We start from the raw sequence: 22990 nt of genomic DNA on the forward strand, positions 1-22990 counted from the left end.
TAATAATAAATAATTTGACGGGAATGTGTACATAAAGTCACGGGTACCTCGATACAGAAATAAAATCATAATCTACAATGATTAATATTTGTCAGAAAAGAAAGTTCAACTGAAAGACTGACCAAAAAAAAAAAAAAAAATGTGCGTAGCAAAAACAACACTGATGTTGTGCACACGTCTTAATAAGGCATTGGCACATTCAAGTTCTACCTAAGACACAAGGAGTGTAAAGCACTATATATATGTCTTCTATTATTGCTAGTGATTTAAAAAGCTTTGAATCTGTATTTCTGACTGTGATTTTGAACTTCCCAAGATTCTTTGGAATCAGTAGAAATAAGCAGAAGCTCTGTCTAAAGATATACATAGGAATATTTTTTAAAATATAAAAACATCTATTTTATAGCTCATTGTCACCAACATATTGATTAAACTAATCAAACTGGTACTTTAAAAATCAGTCCTTGAAATTAAGGTTGAAGGTATAATGAGGCAATACATTAAACACAAACGGAGAAGGAAACTGACAATATGAAGAAGAGAAGCTTCTCCAGTAGCTCAGCGCGCATTAGCAGCTCACGTGAACGCTGGAAGCAGAATGGAGACGGTGAAGATGCAGGTGGGGCGTGTTCCAGTAGCGGGTGCTAACAGCCCTGCTCCTTCTCATCCATGCTGACGCTGCTCTTACAGCTGCTGTAAGGTGACGTGTCTGGGGAGACGGAGGAGAGCAACGGGTCCCCCCCTCTCACCGGCGACAGGGTGTCCTCCATGAGGATGTCACCCAGTTTGGACTCCGCCTTGGCGTGAACGGTATAGTGGCCTTCGTTTAGCTCCAGGCTGCTGGGTGCATCTGAGGCGCAGCCAGGGTGGTGCTGGCGGTAAGGGTGGAGCTGGTACATGTCCCGATGACAGTCTCCGATAGAGGGCTCCTGTTTGATGGTCCGGGCTCCGAGGTCAGCGGAACACGGCGTGGAATTCACGATGGCGAGTCCGTGAGCCCGAGCCTGCATCTCTAACTCCTTGAAATCAAAGAGAGACAAGTTTCTTCATCAGTGAAGAACCTTCAGTATGACTGCAGACCCTCATCTGTTCCCTGCTTTAAAGCTGGATTCATCTGACATCTATGGAAACATCTTCTGCCAATCACATCCTGATGGCTCAAGTGGATCTTCACTCATTGATTTTTTATTTTTTTTTTTATATATCTGCGTATGGTCACACATAGGGTTGGGTATCGAGAACCGGTTCTTTTCGAGTATTGTTAAGAAATTATTCGATCCACCGATATCAATAGCCTTTTTGCTTAACGATTCCCTTATCGGTCCTTCAGAGCAGCCGTTGTTTTTGAGGGTGTTTGTCGGGAAAATGATCATTCCTCTATGTTGATTACAGACCCTGCAGCGGGTCTGTAATCAACCGTTTCTGCAGTGCGACACACCTTTTGTGTGTATTAAAGTGACTAACTGGGACTCTTGTCTTGTTATGGTCAAGAAACGAGAATTCTCCTCCGTTCTGTTGACACAGCTCCAAACGCTGCGCGGCTCTCTGCCGAGACAGAGTCCAGTCGGAATTAATAACTTCAAAACGAATCGCCGCTTTAAATAAAATGACACCTCTTTACAAATGCTGTAATACAGACAAGAAACTACAATAGACTAAAATGTTTTTCCTCCCAAAATGAGATGTGCTGTATTCTTTATGAATTACATCCTGACGTGCAGCACAGCCAGCTGCAAGAGCTCAGCTCAGACATATGGAAAGACATTAATGCCAATAATGTCTGAAATGAAAAGCTTTTGACAAAAAACTACAGATTTTGTTTATTTCTATTTATGTCCAGAGATCAAGGATCCATCATGTACAGTTTATTATGTCCAAAGTTTATGGATCCAGTGACCAATTTCATATTTATTACTTTAAGACTCAATAAAATGTTGTTCAATTTCAATTCAATTTAATCAGCTTATAAAGCGCCAAATCACAACAGAAGCCGTCTCAAGGCATCTCACATAGAACAGTAAAAAATTAAAATAAATAAATAAAAATGTAAAAATTCAAATACATAATTAAAAACAGAAGTAAAACAATAAAACAGATAAAAATAAAAACTATTCATAAGAAAGAGAATAAAAATAGGCTTTAAGTCTTGACTTAAAAATGTCCACGGACTCCGACTGCCTCACGGTCGCAGGAAGACCATTCCACAGAGCGGGTGCACAATAAGAAAAAGCTCTTTGACCCGCTGACATAGAAAACCTGTAAAGCCTACTTTTAGTACACAAAAAATTCACAAGAGGTATCGATAAGGGAATCGATAATGGTACTGATATCAATAAAATCTTATCGATACCCATCCCACGTGTGACTCACACGTGTGGAGGTATTGTTTCGGTCCTGTGTGTTCAGTCATTTGTGTGTGTACAAACTAGCTTGAAGAGTTTTGACATCATTTGGACCAAATTGGTGGAATGACTGAGGGTCAGCTGAGGACATGATGTAATTTTTGAGAAATATCAGTTAAAAATTAAGACCACATGCAAAGTACAATACCTCAGAAGAATCATTTGGAGGTACTGGTTCCACATGAAGGGGCTTAATGATTAGCAGTCACTGTTGCCTGACAGTGAGAAGGTCCCAAGTTTCAGTCCAAACTGGTCCTTTCTGTGTGGAGTTGGCATGTTGTCCCCATATTTGCATGTTGTCCCCATATTTGCTTCCTACCACTTCCAAAGACATCCGGGTTTGATGAAGTGGTGACTTTAATTGAACTGTAGATGTGAGTGAGAGAGTGAATGTGTTTGTCTACATGTGGCCCTGTGATAGACTGGCGGCCTGTCCAGGGTGTACCCTGCCTCTCATCAAATGACCACTGGGATAGGTTCCAACACCCCCACCATCGTGATCTAAGGCAACCCACATTTCACCTCTGCTATGAAGCTGATAGGTTCGACAAGCATTTCATACCTGTATCCTTAACATCAAATGCCGATTGGCATGTTCTAGTTTCTTCTGACGACACTCCAGCTCTTTGGCCCTTTGCTGTTCCCGCTGTAGCTTCCTGATGTAGTCCACTGAAGCCTTTAGGATGGTGCCTTTATTCCAGCGCATGTCCCTGAACACCACAGATGACCAATATCAAACAGTGACCTCAACACAGGGAAAATCTAACATTCTAAGTGGGCAGCTAGGAATCAACTGGTCACATTCGTGTTCTTACAGCATCACAGAGGCAGTTGTTCAGGTCACGACAACAAATAAAGAGAAGTGTTTGCTCTAACAGTTCTGAGTCTGAGGTCCCAGGTGAGAAAGCAGTCTTGAGGATGATCGTGAGGTGACTGACTTACTGAAGGTTGGAAATTTTGAAGGGAAAACCCATTTTTATTCATAGTGTAGCCTGACTGTTGAAACGGAAATGGAAATTATTGTGATAAATTTCAATTCAAAACAAAAGTTTATATATTTTTAGATTATCATGCTTATCTAATCAACAATAAATCCTCTGTGTTCACATAATTAACTTTATTCACTTAGCTACATTTATCCATTATCCATGAGTTCCGCAACCTGCTGAAAGGTTTTAAACCAGCCTTCCTTTTACAAATAACTAAACAAATGATTAAATAACCACAATTACACCATTTATCACAGCCAAAAGCAGTAATATATATATATATATATATATATATATATATATATATATATATATACATACATACATACAGTGTGGTATGTAAAGTTTGGGCACTGCTGCTAATTTTCATGATTTTCCTTTATAAATCATTGGTTGTCTGGATAAGAAATTTCAGTTAAATATATCATATAGCAGATGAACACACTGATATTTGAGAAGTGAAATGAAGTTTCTAGTATTTACGGAAAGTGTGCAATAATTGTTTAAACAAAATTAGGCAGGTACATACATTTGGGCACCCTTATCATTTTATTGATTTGAATACATTTAGCACTAATTATTGGAACACAAAATTGGTTTGGTAAGCTCATTGACCCTTGACCTCCTTACACAGGTGAATCCAATCATGAGAAAGGGTATTTAAGGTGGCCATTTACAAATATTTTTCCTCTTTGCATCTCTTCTAATGAGTGGCAACATGGGAGCCTCTAAACAACTCTCAAATGACCTGAAAACAAAGATTGTTCAACATCATAGTTTAGGGGTAGGATACAAAACACTGTCTCAGAGATTTCAGCTGTCAGTTTCCACTGTGAGGAAGATAGTGAGGAAATGGAAGACAGGCACAGTATTAGTTAAGGCCGAAGTGGCAGACCAAGAAAAATCTCAGATAAGCTGAAGCGAAGGATGGTGAGAACAGTCATAGTCAACCCACAGACCTGCTCCAAAGACCTACAAGATGATCTTGCTGCAGATAGTGTCTCTGTGCATCGTTCAACTATACAGTGCACTTTAGACAAGGAAATGCTGTATGATACTGTAATGTAGAGGAAGCCTTTTCTGCATATACAACACAAACAGAGTCGCTTAAGGTATGCTAAAGCACATTTGGACAAACCAGCTTCATTTTGGAATAAGGTGCTGTGGACAGATGAAAGTAAAATTGAGTTATTTGGACATAACAAGGGTGGTATGCATGGCTGAAAAAGAACACAGCATTCCAAGAAAAACACTTGCTACCTACAGTAAAATTTGGAGGTGGCTACATCATACTGTGTGGCTGTGTGACCAGTGCAGGTACTGGGAATCTTATTAAAGTTGAGGATCACATGGATTACAGTCAATATCAGCAGATTCTTGAGAATAATGTTCAAGAATCAGTGACAAAGTTGAAGTTGCGCCGGGGCTGGATCTTTCAACAAGACAACGACCTCAAACACAGCTCAAAATCTTCTAAGGCATTCATGCAGAGGAACAAGTACAACATTCTGGAATGGCCATCTCAGCCCCTAGACCTGAATATTATTGAAAATCTATGGTGTGATTTTAAGCGGGCTGTCCATGCTTGGAGACCAACAAACCTGAGATGTTCTGTAAAGAAGAATGGTCCAAAATACCTTCAACCATAATCCAGACTCTCATTGGAAGCTATAGGAAGCATTTAGAGGCTGTTATTTTTGCAAAAGGAGGATCTCCTAAATATTGTTTTTTTTTCTGTTGGTGTGCCCAAATTTATACACCAGCCTAATTTTGTTTAAAGAATTATTGCACACATTCTGTAAATCCTATAGACTTTATTTCACTTCTCAATTATCACTGTTTGTCTGCTATATGATATATTTAACTGAAATTGCTGATCCAAACAACCAATGATTTATAAAGGAAAATCATGGAAATCATCAGGAGTGCCCAAACTTTTACATACAACTGTATATGCCTGGTTTTCAAATTCCAAGAGGTTTTGAACAAACCACTTTCAACAAACACTTCTGTCACCAAAAAAATAAATAAATAAAATGAAATAATCTAAATCTAAACTGAAACATGAGTTTTCATCCAAACTGCTTTATTCTACATTTCTCATTTAAAAATGCACCAAAAAAACAATTTTCTCCATCCAAATGCTGTTGAAAACCAAAAATTCTGCAATCCTCAGTGTAACTGTTAAACCTTGAATGACCGACATCAACAGCAACATTAAAAAAACATAGAACTTTTGAACACCACTCTACTTTGACTCAACTGCAGGCTGGGAGAGAGAGAAGAGCACGGAAAGAATGGAATGACACAGTCGAGACAGAAAGACAGAACAGAAAAAGAAACAGTATGTGGAGTCCATTTTCCCTCCAATACTGGTAACACTTGTGGGCACTTGGAAAAATCTTGTATATCTTATTTCTGAAGTATAAATTGCTTTTTGTTTATTTGTTCATTTGCTTTTCACCAGTTTGGGAGGTACTGCATCTTTCAATCCTACCAAAAAATCTCACTTTTGTTATTAATAACAACTACTATTATTATTATTATAACTATTTCTGTGAGCTGTTCCCACAAATCAAAGCACTAAACAAATGAATCTCTAGTAATAACAGAATACAGTGCATCCTGGAAAGTATTCACTGCACTTCACTTTTCCACACTTTCTCCCCTTTTTTTTCAATCTTACAGCTTTATTCCAAAATGGAGTAAATACATTTTTTCCCTTCATAATTCTACACACAACACCCCATAATGACAACATGATTTTTTTTTAAAGTTATGCAAATTTACTAAAAATAAGAAAATCACGTGTCCGTAAGTATTCACAGCCTGTGCTCAATACTTTGTTGATGCACCCTCAAGTCTTCTTGAATAAGATGCCACAAACTTGGTTCACCTATCTTTGGGCAGTTTTGTCCATTCCTCTTTACAGCACCTCTCAAGCTGCATCACGCTGCCACCACCATGCTTCACTGTAGGGATGGTGCCTGGTTTCCTCCAAATACGGTGCCTGGCCACCAAAGAGTTCAATCTTTGACTCATCAGACCAGAGAATTTTGTTTCTCATGGTCTGAGAGTCCTTCAGGTGCCTTTTGGCAAACTCCAGGTGGGCTGCCATGTGCGTTTTATTAAGGAGTGGCTTCCGTCTGGCCACTCTACCATAGAGGCCTGTATGGTAGAGAATCCTTGGTGGATTGCTGCAGAGATGGCTGTCCTTCTGGAAGGTTCTCCTCCCTCCACAGAGGAATGCTGGAGCTCTCAGAGAGTGACCATCAGGTATTTGGTCACCTCCCTGACTAAGGCTCTTCTCCCCTGATCGCTCAGTTTAGATGGGCAGCCAGCTCTAGGAAGAGTCCTGGTGGATTTGAACTTCATCCATTTTCAGATGATGGATGCCACTGTGCTCACTGAGCCTTCAAGGCAGCAGAAATGTTTCTGTACCCTTACTCAGATTTGTTACTTCGAGACAATCTTGTCTAAATTGTCTACAGACAATTCCTTTGACTTCATGCTTGGCTTGTACTCTGACATGTGCTGTCAACTATGGGACCTTATACGAGGGCTGTCAATAAAGTTACGGTCCTTTTTATTTTTTTCAAAAACTATATGGATTTCATTCATATGTTTTTACGTCAGACATGCTTGAACCCTCGTGCGCGTGCGTGAGTTTTTCCACGCCTGTCGGTGACGTCATTCGCCTGTGAGCACTCCTTGTGGGAGGAGTCGTCCAGCCCCTCGTCGGAATTCCTTTGTCTGAGAAGTTGCTGAGAGACTGGCGCGTTGTTTGATCAAAATTTTTTCTAAACCTGTGAGACGCATCGAAGTGGACACGGTTCGAAAAATTAAGCTGGTTTTCAGTGAAAATTTTAACGGCTGATGAGAGATTTTGAGGTGATTCTGTCGCTTTAAGGACTTTTCACGGTGCGAGACGTCGCGCTGCGCTCTCAGGCGGCGTCGTCAGCCTGTTCAAGCTGAAAACATCCACATTTCAGGCTCTATTGATCCAGGACGTCGTGAGAGAACAGAGAAGTTTCAGAAGAAGTCGGTTTCAGCATTTTATCCGGATATTCCACTGTTAAAGGAGATTTTTTTAATGAAAGACGTGCGGACGGGTCCGCGCGTCGGGACGCAGCCGCCGCGACGCTCCGCCACAGGAAAAACACCTCTGTTGAAAGCCTTAAGGACAAGTTGGAACATGTCCTGCCTGTTAAACAATTTCTCATATACTCACTCCACTGAAAGCCATCAAAAGCCACCTGGATTTTACAAATGGTTATCAACACGGAGGTGTTTTTCCTGTGCCGCCGCACCGTGTCGGCTGCGTCCCGACGCGCGGACCCGTCCGCACGTCTTTCATTAAAAAAATCTCCTTTAACAGTGGAATATCCGGATAAAATGCTGAAACCGACTTCTTCTGAAACTTCTCTGTTCTCTCACGACGTCCTGGATCAATAGAGCCTGAAATGTGGAGGTTTTCAGCTTGAACAGGCTGATGACGCCGCCTGAGAGCGCTGCGCGACGTCTCACACCGTGAAAAGTCCTTAAAGCGACAGAATCACCTCAAAATCTCTCATCAGCTGTTAAAATTTTCACTGAAAACCAGCTTAATTTTTCGAACCGTGTCCACTTCGATGTGTCTCACAGGTTTAGAAAAAATTCTGATCAAACAATGCGCCAGTCTCTCAGCAACTTCTCAGACAAAGGAATTCCGACGAGGGGCTGGACGACTCCTCCCACAAGGAGTGCTCACAGGCGAATGACGTCACCGACAGGCGTGGAAAAACTCACGCATGCGCACGAGGGTTCAAGCATGTCTGACGTAAAAACATATGAATGAAATCCATATAGTTTTTGAAAAAAATAAAAAGGACCGTAACTTTATTGACAGCCCTCGTATGTAGACAGGTGTGTGCCTTTGTAAATCATGTCCAATCAACTGAAGGTGCCCTAGGTGGACTCCAATTAAGCCGTAGAAATATCTTAACGATGATCAGTGGAAACAGGATGCACCTGAGCTTAATTTTGAGCTTCATGGCAAAGACTGTGAATGCTTATGTACATGTGATTTCCTTTTTTTTTTTTTTTTATCAATTTGCAAAAAAAAACAAAAAAAAAACTTTTCACATTGTCATTATGGTGTATAGTGTGTAGAATGTTGAGGAAAAAAATAATTTCATTCAATCTGGAATAAGGCTGTAACATAGCAATATGTGGAAAAAGTGAAGTGCTCTGAATACTTTCCAGACGCACTGTAAATGTCAATAATAAAAACTACTGTCCGACAATGCACAAATTAAACAAATTAAAGAGCTGATAATACAGAAAAAAGGTGCAACTTGATATTACGGTACGACTTATATATGATTTTTGGGTCTTGAAGAGGCATTTTTGACAAGTGAGACTTATACTCAAAATATAGATTCATTTTTCAAATTTTGTCAAATTTTTATCAAAGAAATTTACTTACATTTTTTTATTGTTTTATGACTTATGATTATATATATATATATATATATATATATATATATATATATATATATATATATATATCAATCAATCAATCAATCAACTTTTTTCTTATATAGCGCCAAATCACAACAAACAGTTGCCCCAAGGCGCTCCATATTGTAAGGCAAGGCCATACAATAATTATAAAAAACCCCAACGGTCAAAACGACCCCCTATGAGCAAGCACCCGGCAACAGTGGGAAGGAAAAACTCCCTTTTAACAGGAAGAAACCTCCAGCAGAACCAGGCTCAGGGAGGGGCAGTCTTCTGCTGAGACTGGTTGGGGCTGAGGGAAAAAACCAGGAAAAAGACATGCCGTGAAGGGGGGCAGAGATCGATCACTAATGATTAAATGCAGAGTGATGCATACGGAGCAAAAAGAGAAAGAAACAGTGCATCATGGGAACCCCCCACAATCTACGTCTAAAGCAGCATAACCAAGGGATGGTCCAGGGTCACCCGATCCAGCCCTAACTATAAGCCTTAGCGAAAAGGAAAGTTTTAAGCCTAATCTTAAAAGTAGAGAGGGTATCTGTCTCCCTGATCTGAATTGGGAGCTGGTTCCACAGGAGAGGAGCCTGAAAGCTGAAGGCTCTGCCTCCCATTCTACTCTTACAAACCCTAGGAACTACAAGTAAGCCCGCAGTCTGAGAGCGAAGCGCTCTAATGGGGTAATATGGTACTATGAGGTCCCTAAGATAAGATGGGACCTGATTATTCAAAACCCTATAAGTAAGAAGAAGAATTTTAAATTCTATTCTAGAATTAACAGGAAGCCAATGAAGAGAGGCCAACACGGGTGAGATATGCTCTCTCCTGCTAGTCCCCGTCAGTACTCTAGCTGCAGCATTCTGAACCAACTGAAGGCTTTTTAGGGAACTTTTAGGACAACCTGATAATAATGAATTACAATAGTCCAGCCTAGAGGAAATAAATGCATGAATTAGTTATATATATATATATATATATATATATATATATATATATATATATATATATATATATATATATATCTCAACAGGAAATGCTTTTGTGTTTTTATATGTATACAGCTGGGCATTCTTTAAAGGTAGTTTTTTTAAATTTATTATTATTATTATTGTTATTTTATAAAACAAAGTCTTTCATTGTGATAGTGGAAGTCTGTTGGTAATCTTTACACAAGTAAATGTAATATTTTCCAGGCCTCTCCAGTCGATATGAATGTAGAGCCAAATAACTAACTCGATAGATGTATTGGTGAGCCATGTTTTGGATATAAATAAAATAAGCAAAAATTCAAACAGGAATTTGTAAAAGAAAAAAGTATGAATTAACTCACGGGTCATTCGACTTTGGAATTAAGGTCCCCAATTCTTTGATTCGATCATTGATGTTAAACCGTCGTCTTCTCTCAACTACACAAGAAAAACAGGAGAGAAATATATTACATAAAACTAGAAGCACTCAGAGAGTGCAAACCTCCGCCAAGGCCATGGGGTCACTGACGCCATAACACATACACGCTGTGGAATCATTGAACCTAAAAAAGTCTAACAATGATGTTTGCTCAGTAGTAAAAAAAAAGTTTCATCTGCTGTGACTGGATAGCATGTATCCTTAGCGCTTGGCATCACAGATTATTGCAACTTGCACCTTTCCCAGAAGCTGCTGTCATCTGAGCACTGATATTGATATTGCATGTGCTTACAGACAAAAAAAATAAAAAAATAAAAAAATAAGAGACAAAATTCAATTTATTATTCAACTCAGGGGCGTAGGTTTGCATATGGACCATAGGGACAAGTCACAACCAATATTTTGGGATGGCAAAATAGTCCCTACCAATATTTAGAATTTTTTTATATAACAAAATCATTCACTATTTTTTTGCGAACTCGATACTATAATTTTAGTCGTCACGTTTTGTGTTTTCGACGTGCCAGAGTGACAGGGTTACCCATGTTGCAATTTCATTACCTCACGTTCTTCTCACATGGACGTAAACAAAGCGCATCTCGTGGCAGGCAGTGCTTAATTTGTCAAGTGGGAGGTCCCAGAGCGCAGAGGATGGGTGGCTCCGGTGCAGTGTTGGTATTGTCCCTACCAAAGCTGAGACCAAACCTACGCCCTTGATTCAACTAAACTGCAAATATATGAATTTTTTAACATTTCTGAAACACTTGTCTAAACAAGGCCATAGGGTCACTGTTGTCATTTCCAACTACTCCACAAAATTTCTATAAACAGAAATAAATTTAAGAAATATTACAATTTGAAAACAAATGCACCCGAACGTGATGACAGCTGCAACTGCTTAATGCTAACTTTTAACATTGAAAATGCCATAGACATGCTAACGCGTTAGCATCGGGATCCGGATGGTGATCGGGATCACCACTAAAATTGAATCACTTGTTCCTATTGTCATTTCCAACCACTCCACAAAAGTTCTTCAAAATCCATTCAAAGCCTTTTGAGTTATCCTGCTGACAAACAGACAGACAGACAGACAAACAAACAAACGCGACCGAAAACATAAAAACTAACTGTCTTGGACAAAATGGACCAGCATCAAAGTTTATAATGATTTCTTTGTTTCATTTTTCATCAATTATTGCAATAAACTGAAATCACAGCAAGTGACAATTGTATGGATTATTTATTAATTTTACAATTGATAATATCACAAATAACCACGTCTGCATTTCAGAAGCACCTCTTATTAAGAAGTTCACACTCACTCAAATTGTGGTTATCCTTCTTCTGTCTTTCCTTTGCCAGAGCTCTCACTTCAGCCTCTGGAAAAAGACATCTGAGTGAGCAACAACTTTACAGGAACAAAGAAAAATTACAAGAACAGCTAATTTTGAGATTTTGAATGGAAATAAGCAGACGTACCCACTGGGAAGCCTTCAGGCCGTTGATAGTTGTCAAATTTGCCACAGGATCCAGATTTATCCAGCATGTGCATGATGGCTGGTGATTGTGAGACTGTGTGATAAAAAAAGAATGGTTTCAATATCACAATGTCCAGAATGCACACACACACACTCATTAACTTGTTCAGATAATAAGCAGCAGTGTCGACGACACGCCGTCACACAGAAACTTTACAAGCAATTAGACCAATTACAAAAGAGCCGATCAAGGCCGCCCGTACCCAAAAGGCCTGGAGAGTAAAACCTCTTTCAGTACAGTGTTGGATGCAGTAGTGTAATTTCAAAGTTTTGAAACCAGCAGCTAGGCCAGTGACAATGTGTGTCAGTGCATGTTGGCGTGGGGTCTGCGGCAGTGGGTGGCGTGGCTGTGGCGCTCACCGGAGTATTCCCTTTTGATGTTGGACAGGTTGGCGGGGCAGGAGTTGCTGATGGGCAGACCTTGCTGGGGCATTCCCTGATTACCGTACATGTCCATGGGGTTAGCAGGGACAAGAATCTGCAGAGAACACACCACTGTACCCTCACACATCATCACTACAGGCCAAACGACTACACCGCACTGGCAGGATTGTAACACAAAGGATTGGAATAAATACAAAAACACAAAATAAATGTGTTATATTTCCCGTGTGCCAGTTCATATGTGTCATATCAATCCAGCTCTTTCAATGACACGATATTTTGTGTTCCTTTGTACAACCCCAATTCCAATGAAGTTGGGACGTTGTGTAAAATGTAAAAAACAGAATACAATGATCTGCAAATCCTCTTCAACCTATATTCAGTTGAATACACCACAAAGACAAGATATTTAATGTTCAAACTGATAAACTTGAGCAAATATTTGCTCATTTTGAAATGGATGCCTGCAACATGTTTCAAAAAAGCTGGGACAGTGGTATGTTTACCACTGTGTTACATCACCTTTCCTTCTTAAGCATTTGGGAACTGAGGACATTAATTGTTGAAGCTTTGTAGATGGAATTCTTTCCCATTCTTGCTTGATGTACGACTTCAGTTGTTCAACAGTCCGGGGTGTCCACTGTCCAATTCTGCGCTTCATAATGTGTCACACATTTTCAATAGACGACAGGTCCGGACTGCAGGCAGGCCAGTCTAGTACCCGCACTCTTTTACTACGAAGCCACGCTGCTGTAACACGTGCAGAATGTGGCTTGGCATTGTCTTGCTGAAATAAGCAGGGACGTCCCTGAAAAAGACCTTGCTTGGATGGCAGCTTGTGTTGCTCCAAACCCTAGATGTACCTTTCAGCATTGATGGTACCATCACAGATGTGTACGTTGCCCATGCCATGAACACTAACACACCCCTATACCATCACAGATGCTGGCTTTTGAATTTTGCACTGGTAACATTCTGGATGGTCTTTTTCCTTTTTTTGTCCGGAGGACACAACGTTCATGATTTCCAAAAACAATTTGAAATGTGGACTCATCAGACCACAGCACACTTTTCCACTTTATGTCTGTCCATTTCAAATGAGCTCAGGCCCAGAGAAGGCAGCGGCGTTTCTGGATGTTGTTGATGTATGGCTTTCGCTTTGCATATTAGAGTTTTAACTTGCACTTGTAGATGTAGCGACAAACTGTGTTCACTGACAATGGTTTTCTGAAGTGTTCCTGAGCCCACGCGGTAAGATCCTTTACACAATGATGTCGTTTTTTAATGCTGTGCCGCCTGAGGGATCAAAGGTCACGGGCATTCAATGTTGGTTTTAGGCCTTGCCGCTTACATGTAGAAAGTTCTCCAGATTCTCTGAATTTTCTGATTATATTATGGACTGTAGATGATGGAATCCCTAAATTCCTTGCAACTGAATTTTGAGAAACATTTTTCATGCAGTTGTTGACAAAGTGGTGATCCTCGCCCCATCTTTGCTTGTGAACGGCTGAGCCTTTTGGGGATGCTCTTTTTATACCCAATCATGACACTCAAATTCGTGTCACAAAGCTTGTTGAGTGTTGTTAGAAGGAAAGATGATGTAACACAGTGGTAAACATACCACTGTCCCATCTTTTTTGAAACGTGTTGCAGTCATCCATTTCAAAATTAGCAAATATTTGCACAAAACAATAAAGTTTATCAGTTTGAACATTAAATATCTTGTCATTGTGGTGCATTCAATTGAATATATGTTGAAGGGGATTGGCAAATCATTGTATTCTGTATTTATTTACATTTTACACAATGTCCCAACTTCATTGGAATTAGGGTTGTATCTATGTCTATGTTGCAGGACAAATTACATAAAACTATTGGATTAGTGAGTGTCTATGCACCTTGACACTTGCATGAGTTTGATCCATACACTGCTGTGCAATTCATCTTGCCAATGCGACCCGTTTTGTCCCACTGGATGCTGTGCTTTGTCCCATTTGATGCCACATTATATAAAATAGTCAATTCATAGCCAGTGATGCATTTGCTCTCATAACTTGGCCGATGAAACCATCTGTCATCGCTCCCAGGATCACAGAGAAATTACAGCTTCTCTTGTGCGCATCGTGCAGTGGAGAATGCATTTGGAATTGTCTTAAAGGTGATTATTGATAATATATATATTGTGATGGATTAGTAAAACAGTTTTATTCCTTCTTATGAGGTAGATACTCTATATGTAAAATTATGTTTATTATAGATGTAACATCTCTTTGCAATTGTTCAGATGCGCTGCTGCAATGAGACACGTTGACAAGCAGTGACAGTGTTTTCGAATAGGTTGGGCAATGTTCACGACTAGTTCACAAAAAGAATGCGTGCCAGGTTTTGAACATTTCAAAGTTTTCTTTGCTTACTGGCTCACAGCCGCGTACAGTTCATGTGCAGTTTACACGGGTTAACAACCAGTTTACTCAATGGCATGTCAGATTGCGTGCCAGTGAGGAAATTAAATTCTTACAAGTGTTAAGGTGCCTTATTTTGTCATCTAGACCAGTGATTCTCAACCGGGGTGCCGCGGCACCCTAGGGTGCCGTGATCGATCGTCGGGGTGCCGTGGGTATTTTTCATATTCACGATTATTTTTCATATTCGCGATTACCGTGAATTATTTATTTTATCCATAAAGCGTCAAACGTGCTGCAGCCTCGCTCTCGTCTTAAGGCGGGACAATAACAAGGAGGCTGACGGCCGATTAAAACAGTGCCGTCTCCTTCAAAAGCCGTCTAAAATGCGGAGCTGTCGGTGTGTGTGTCTGTGCCTGTGTGCGCGCGCGCGCGGAGTTAACAGACTGCAGACTGTGAGGGAGGGGGTGGGTGAGGGAGATTCCTGAATGCAGGCGCGACACGTTCAGTGCGCAGCGAGCGCGGAGCAGAGAGGATTTTAACCCGAGTGAACGTTAACAAAACGGAAACGTGAAGCTGCCTTTACTTCTCTCTGAACTTTCTCTAAAGGTGTGATTCTGCCGTTACCATCCTGTTCACACCATGTGCGCATCGTATGCTGAATTTATGAGATCATGAGATGAAATAAACGGTCAAATATCTTTAAAAACATATTTAAAAAATGAGAATATATAAATGAACTGAGCCACAAAAAAAAAAAAAAAAACAATGTTCAGACGCAGAGATCACAAAAAGCAGGTGAGAACTCTGAACTTTAACAGCTGTTATTTTCCAAAGGTACGAGTATTTATTTGTTCAATCTTGAGCTTAATGCAGTGTTTAAGCACAAAACGTGACCGATGAGGAGAAACAATTTCAGAAATGCAACAGAAACAACCATAATTCAGAAAAAGTTGGGACTGTATGTAAAATGAAGATAAAAATAAAAATGTTGCACCATTCCCAGTTTCTCCACTCACAGAAGCCAAACGTTCTTCCAGAGTTGTGTAATTATACTACAATAGTAGAATATAAAGAAGGGGGAAAAAAGAAAAAAAAATAGACAATATATTCGTCAATCGCAATTATTTGTCTGACAATTAATCGTCTCCAGAAATTCCTAATCGTGACAGCCCTACTTGAGATCAGAGCGCAAAATGCTTGGGGATTTTCGAAATGCGGTGTTTTCTGTATCGATTTTCTATTGCGATAATTGGTTTTGCGCAAAACCAGAGGTAATAGCATTATAACATTATTTTGGTTGGTGGTGTGCCGCAGGATTTTGTAAATATAAAAAGGGTGCCGCGGCTCAAAAAAGGTTGAAAATCACTGATCTAGACTAAATCATGAGTGAAGGTGACAAACTTGTGTTATGTTTATAAATTTACAGAAATTATAAACAACCTCATCTTGACAACACAGATAATAGTGAGTAATATATACATATATATATATATATATATATATATATATATATATATATATATATACACATACATACATACATAGTAATATATAATAATATGAATATTTTTATTTGTATAGTACTTTAACAACAACAAAGTGCTTCACAAACCAAAAAACAAACAAAAAACTAGCCCACAAAAAAAATACTATCACAACCGTAAAAAAAAGTTAAATAATTTAAAATCAGTTACATGCAAACAATATTATGACACTATACAACAAACATTTCTCACAAGATCATTTGCAAGCATCCAAGAAAAGGTGTGTTTCTAATCTTGATTTAAAAATATCAAAAGAGCTCGACAGCTTTGATAGCCAAAGAGAAGATTTTGGAAAACGCTGACCTCGGTATTTGTGTGTAGAAAAGGAAAATTTTGATTTTTTTTTTTTGATTTTTTTTTGTCTTTTTTCCAGGCCTCTGACTGGCCAATGTGGTTATATACGAGTCTGCTGCATTAACATGCTGACTATAGGAATAACAGTCATGCCAACCATCATAGCAGAACTTTGCAATGGCAGAATGTCGCTGAGAATGTAAGACATGGTCATTTTTCATTGTTAACGACATGGACAATAATATTCTTCACTGAAAGATATAACGGTTTTAGGAATAGGCACGGTGTTATATTAACACGGCACGCCCTGGATCTGATGGCAGCTTAATAAAAACCTTTTCTGAAGTTATGTGAATGCATTATCACTACATGTTGTTTTGGCATGCTCTTGACAGCATGTTACAGTGGGCCTCATGTATCAACGTTGCGCACTTGTGGCGTAAATTTACGGTTTGAAGTACACCAAAGTTGCCGTGACATGTATCAAGCAGTGCGCACCTGCCCATTTCCAGCGTATGCCTGACGTGACCTTGATAAATGCAGCGGGCGAAAACAATCGTAATTATAATGAACACGCCCATAAATATTCAGACTCCGCTTCAGACACACCCTCATTTTACGACATGGAAGACAGGAAGACGGCAAAGAAAAAGAACTCCACCAATCACGACGCGTGCCAATATAGCGTCAACACGGCCGTCGTATTAATTGTTTTGTAGTATAATCAAAAAAGTGTTACAGTGGTCCCTCGTTTATCACGGGAGTTACGTTCTAAAAATAGCCCGCAAAAAGCGAAGTCCGCGAAGTAGTCAGCGTTATTTTTTTACAATTATTATAGACATTTTAAAGCTGTAAAACCCCTGTAAAACCACTTTGTAGACTTTACTCAATCAGGCATGAACATTTTCTCACTTTTCTCTCGTGTGTAAACACTCTCAAAGTTCAAACCTTAGTAGAAAAATAAGACCAACCTGTTTTCAGGGCCAAACATTTGTTTGAGAAATAAAAATAGAACGTTTTCCTATAAATAATTATGATGGCTTTTAGAACTAACAAATTTAATTTTAACGATCAATATACGAGGTTGGACACACAAGAAATTATTAATAGTGACTGAGTATTTCACAGTTCCTCTGATCGCGCCTCTTCGTCCTGACGCCGCGCCTTTTTCCACTGAGTCAAACCTCGCTGCAGGTGTCTTTTTCCGAGTGAAGAACATAGTTATGGGTAGTTGTTGGCGCTCTTTTTTCTTCTGGGTGAGAAGATTCTTATAAACAGACATGCAGACTACAATGCACTGTAAAAAAAGCATGAAAATTGGACAAAAAAAATCTGCGAAACTGCGAGGACGCAAAAGGTGAACCGCGTTATAGCGACGGACCACTGTATTCTTTTCACGTCAATAATTCTTGACGTGGATATTAGCTCAATTAATAAGACACACCTAATTTTTCAGATTTCTTTATTTTTAAAATGTATTTCTTTATTTATTTTATTGTAACAAACGATAGTAGAAGACAAAACCTGATTGCAGCACGGGTGAAGGGAATGACAACACTACAGTTGTAAATATCAATTCCATTGTCTAAAACCATCACACCACATAAAGTTAAGCTCAGCGCTGCTCTGGCTCCAGGCTCGAAGTCTGGAGAAAAAGGCGAGCAGCGCTTTCTTTGCGGTCAGCGCTGTGGCCACGGATCGTGCTCGAGACCAACAATCCTGCAAAAGCGGGATTTGTATTAATTATTATGTAGCATAATCAAGAAAGTGTTATTTATGTAACATATGCATTGATTTGTATGATGGCACTGTTTATCATGTTGATCATTTTCATTTTTATGTGGATTCCAGTGCTGGTTCATTTTGGTGTATAATTTACACCACCTCTCGACTTGGTGTATATTTTCAGCGCACAGTACGCCAACAACCACATTGATGAATGCCAAGTAGCGCAGCCGTTTTGGCGTACACCCCATATACGCTCAAATATCGCCGTACGCAACATTGATACATGAGGCCCAGTGTCTTTTGTGTTTTCATAAGTACAGAGATATTTTAAAACCAAAGGCAGATTATCCACATTTTCAAAAATACCTGTGTTCATGTGGACTAGGCATTACAAGGTTGAATCAGGGCTGGGAGGATGCACTGGTGCCACCGCATCCACCACACTATGGAACCACCCAGACTCTGAATTGATCACAGCCTACTTGGGATGGGAATAGAGCACCGGTTCCAAATTTTTCAATCCATCAGAATGACTTGGATGTGATTACTTCTACTTAGCAATGGTGTCATGACACCAAACTCAACATCTACCAACAAGGAGAACAGCTGCATTGATGCTGAAAACCTGTGTAAATCTACTTTTTTTTTTTTTACAAGAGAATCAATACAGAATTGGGCTGATAATTGCAATCAATAATGGTATTAATATTGCTAAAGGTTCATCAGTTCCCATCCCTATCACTCATGCAGACAATCCACCCCCACCTCCATAAAGCTGCCATCTGTATGTTCCAGCTAGGTGAAACGTGGGCATTCCCTTGACCTTCTGCTGTTGGAGTTCTCAACACTGAGGCACCTGCGGTGGACCAGCACAAAAGTGCCACATGGCCAAGATGTTGCAGCTGACCTGCCCTCACAATGCAGGTAGTAGGCGCCATCCGAGTCTCCCCAAGTAACTGCTCAACACAAACCTGTTCCAGCAGTACCCAAGGATCATCCAAAGAAACCAACTACCAGAGAGATCCAGCCATCGCCTCTGATCTCTGGTTAACAACAAATCATCAAACCCATACAACAAGAATAGTAGCACCTGGAAAAGAGCTTAATGTAGCTCTGGAACGCTAAATGAGTAATACTAGCCTGCAAAAAAACTAATCACATAGAAAAATACCACTAAAATAACATCTGATTTTGGTACAGTTAGAATGTCACAAGGGTACACTTACGTTAAAGCTACACTGTGTAGGATCTAGTGCCTTCTAGTGGTGAGGCTGCAGACTGCATTATGCTGCTGCTGGGTTTCGATTTGTTTTTACATTTTTGCTTTTTAATGACAGGCATTCATGCTCCCTTGTCTTTTCTTGTGATGAGCAACATTATCATGCGACATTTCACAAAAATGAGGGTTCTCAAACTTGCACGTATGTAAGTACAGTATGTGAAAGTAAGTTTGTCCCGATGGGCAGATGTATCAGTATGGTGGTGTAAAAACGGTGATCTCCATGTGAGGGCTCGCTCCTATGAAGGGTTCATTCTACGCTTATTAAAAACACACCAATTTGTACCGACGGTTAGCATTTCCACTCACAAACACCCCTAAATTCCACACACTGTAGTTTTAACCATGGATACAACTCATGGCTCAAATGGTTTTCATCACAACTTCAATGCGCGCAGCTCTGTCCAGAAGGCGTGCTGTACAACTACTGATCTAAATGCTGTAACTGCGCGCAGCCTTCGGTCTGGATCTTGTAGCACTGGACATTCTGTTAGGAATGTGTTTTGTGTGAAAGAAGGAATGCTCTGATGGTAAGACAAATGCCTCAAGTTGTGCTATTGCTTGTACAACAACACATTTTTGAGATGGTCTTATGATCAAGATGTGATGAATTTGCCTACGAGCAGAAACCATCATAGTTTGGTTCCAGCCCCAAGCAGGGCTTGTTACGTTGCCCCTGATTGATGTTCTCAGATCTCCTCTGCTGCATTGGTACTGTTAACAGGGTCATATTATACACCTTTACTGCAATGTAATGTAGGTCACCAGGTGTCTTTAAAACAAATACAAAAGTACGCAGCCAAAAATATCATGGATACTAGTAGTCTCAAACTCAAATTGCCAAAAGGCCTGTGGCCCAGTTCTTGGCCCCCTCTGAGATCACATCAACAAACTAAGACAAAATCAAAAATGTTACACCATTATATGTAATCTTTTAGGTATATTTTGTTTGCCCTCTTGACGACGTTTGCTGCTATTCAGACACTTGGAGGGAGAATTCTGAGAACTGACAGGGTGAATGGCACCACCTCTTCTATAAAATCCAGTAAGGAAAAACTTGTCTACAAACAAGTGGACAGTGTCACAGAGAGCTCCTGTGTCATATTCAATATTTTATCAACTACAATTCACTGTAGCTCACAAACATCTGTACATCCATTGATCAAACCAAAAGTATCCATGAAAGTACTTCTATTTGACCTAGAATGTCTTTGTAGTCTCCATGCAGCTGATGTTATTACATCGCGTGATCGCCATGGTGAGCAAGAAAGGATTGCTCTGTTTGCTGCAACAAGCAAATCATTAATCCCGTTCAAAATTCTCTCATTTTCAACCTTCTCTGCTCAAAGAAGACATGGTAGTTTAATGCGAAGCATACCGCCACACCTCCAAATGGCACGGACAAAACAAGGACAGTTTGTACTACAGATTTCCATCAGAACCAGGAAGATGAGATAAATGATTAGCAATGATGTAGCAGGAGACAGGAACTGCCTTCAACAATTCTAGGGTATTTAGCGGGCATATCCTCAATGGTAAATTATTTGCATATTAAATGTGCTTTACTAGCATTAGATAATTTAGTGATTTTGCAGGGTTTCATAGTACGTGTGTGTGCACGCATTCACGAGTGAGCGTGAGCGAGGGAGTTTCTCTGTGCACAGAGGAGGAAGTGTGCATGATTCAAGCTTCTTGGATAAATTAACATCTTCATATCTTCATATTTATTCCTTTTCTACAATATATCTTAATATATCTTCAGGTTGATTAGTTAATTAGGACTTAGAATCAATGTAATGTCAGACTGCTGCTCATTAATCTGTATTTTAAACCAGGTTCATTTAGTCTCTGGCTATATTCAACAGGTTTTCATGAATGACAGGTTATGTTTGGAGCGGGTCTCTCATTTTAGAAATTAATACAGCGGAGCCTCGGTTTTAGAACAACTCGGTTACATATCATGCAGCTGCTGGCACTGTGTTCTTGTGTGCACGAACCATCGCACCGGCGCTGTGCACGCCTGCCCATCGGCGCAATGTTTCCTGGTGCGCTCATAGAAGCTCTACCACCGTGAGTCGCCCTGGAGTTGTACGTATTTGTGCGAAGGAGCCCCAAGTCATATTGCCTTTTTCTTAGTGTGTGGTGATCCTTGAGAAAAATACTTGCCAACTCTACACATACCGTGTTTGCCATCTGAAGTCCAGGATCCATCATGCCAAGGATGTCGTCACTGTAACTCGACTCCAGACTAATAATGTCGTCAATGACATCGTCCATCTAAAACAAGATCATTACAGATCGTGACTGAGGTTTTATTTTTTTTGGATAAATTCTGATTTGCAAAGAAACATTCTGAATGCAGTTATCGGTACCTCTTTTTCACAATTAGAGTTAAGGGTCAATAAGGCCATAGGGCTGTTAGGGGCGCTATTGCCCGGCCCTGGCGGCATTCCCCCGTGCTCAGAAGACTGGTTGGGGCAGGGCAAGCTCAAAGGCTGAGACCCAAGCTTTCCCAGGTACCGCTTCACCTGCTGCTGCTGGGACCGCTTGATGTGGTACTTGGTTGGGTTCTCCAAGTGAGTCTGGACCTTTAAAAGAGGAGAGGACAGGAGAAAGAGCAGGATGTGAAAAAAAACTGAAACAAAACAAAGTATATGCTAATTAATACAAGGAAGGCTGCAGGATAATAATAATAGGAATTAATATTAATGCAGAGATGGGAAAATACAAATGTGCCTCAGCTGGGGAAGGGGTTAATACAGTACTTTGCACACTTTAAGGTACAACTGATATACCTCAAACTCAAAAACAAACAAAAGCTGCTCAATCTCTAATGTTTTATCCCCTGTGTGTGTATGTATGTATGTATCTATCTATCTGCCAAGATGTCATTGCAGCAACTCAAAATGCTATGCAATAGTTTGTATGGACCCCACATTCTTGCATGCATGCCTGATAATGTCGGTCATGCTCCTAATGAGACGATGGATGGTATCCTGGGGATCTCCCCCCAGATCGGGACCAGGGTATCAATTCCTTCATCCTCCAGGAACTGCTTGTAGGGTTTGACAATAGGTCCAAGAATTTCATTCCGATACCTAATCACAGTCAGGGTACCGTTATCTACCCTGTATAGGTTTGTGGGTTCTTCCAGGGATATGCCTCCCCAGACCAACCAAACTGGTCATACTGAATGATGTTTGCAGGCAGCATAATGTTCCCCACGGTGTCTCCAGGCCATTTCCCATCTGTCGCGTGTGCTCAGGTTGAACCTGCTCTCATCTGTGAAAATCACAGGGTGCCAGTGTCAGACCTGCCAATTCTGGCGTTCTAAGCCAAATGCCAATTGAGCTCCACAGTGCCGGCCAGTGAGCACAGGGCCCACACAAGACGGCAGGCCCTCAGACCACCCTGATGAAATCTGTTTTCGGATTGTTTGGTGAGAGACATTCACATCAGTGGCCTGCTGGAGATCATTTTGTAGTGCTCTGACAGACACAAAGGAGCAGATACAGGTC

The 22990-nt window shown here is 40.3% G+C and overlaps 1 protein-coding gene across 2 annotated transcripts in view; it reads right to left on the reverse strand.

Moving 5' to 3' along the window:
- Window positions 1–255: 255 nt before the first annotated feature.
- Window positions 256–22990, reverse strand: part of mitfb (melanocyte inducing transcription factor b) — a 71406-nt gene continuing 48671 nt past the window's right edge. For both annotated transcript variants that reach the window (XM_034172904.1, XM_034172903.1), the window contains exons 3-10: window positions 21845–22060; window positions 21654–21749; window positions 12199–12316; window positions 11780–11872; window positions 11623–11679; window positions 10221–10296; window positions 2965–3112; window positions 256–1019 (exon numbers count right to left, since the gene is read on the reverse strand). In XM_034172904.1, coding sequence (XP_034028795.1) covers window positions 645–1019; window positions 2965–3112; window positions 10221–10296; window positions 11623–11679; window positions 11780–11872; window positions 12199–12316; window positions 21654–21749; window positions 21845–22060 — 1179 coding nt within the window. In that variant the 3' untranslated portion in view covers window positions 256–644. The remainder of the gene's footprint in view (window positions 1020–2964; window positions 3113–10220; window positions 10297–11622; window positions 11680–11779; window positions 11873–12198; window positions 12317–21653; window positions 21750–21844; window positions 22061–22990) is intronic.

The sequence above is a fragment of the Thalassophryne amazonica genome, chromosome 6 (assembly GCF_902500255.1).
Source record: "Thalassophryne amazonica chromosome 6, fThaAma1.1, whole genome shotgun sequence".
In the NCBI taxonomy this organism is placed as follows: domain Eukaryota; kingdom Metazoa; phylum Chordata; class Actinopteri; order Batrachoidiformes; family Batrachoididae; genus Thalassophryne; species Thalassophryne amazonica.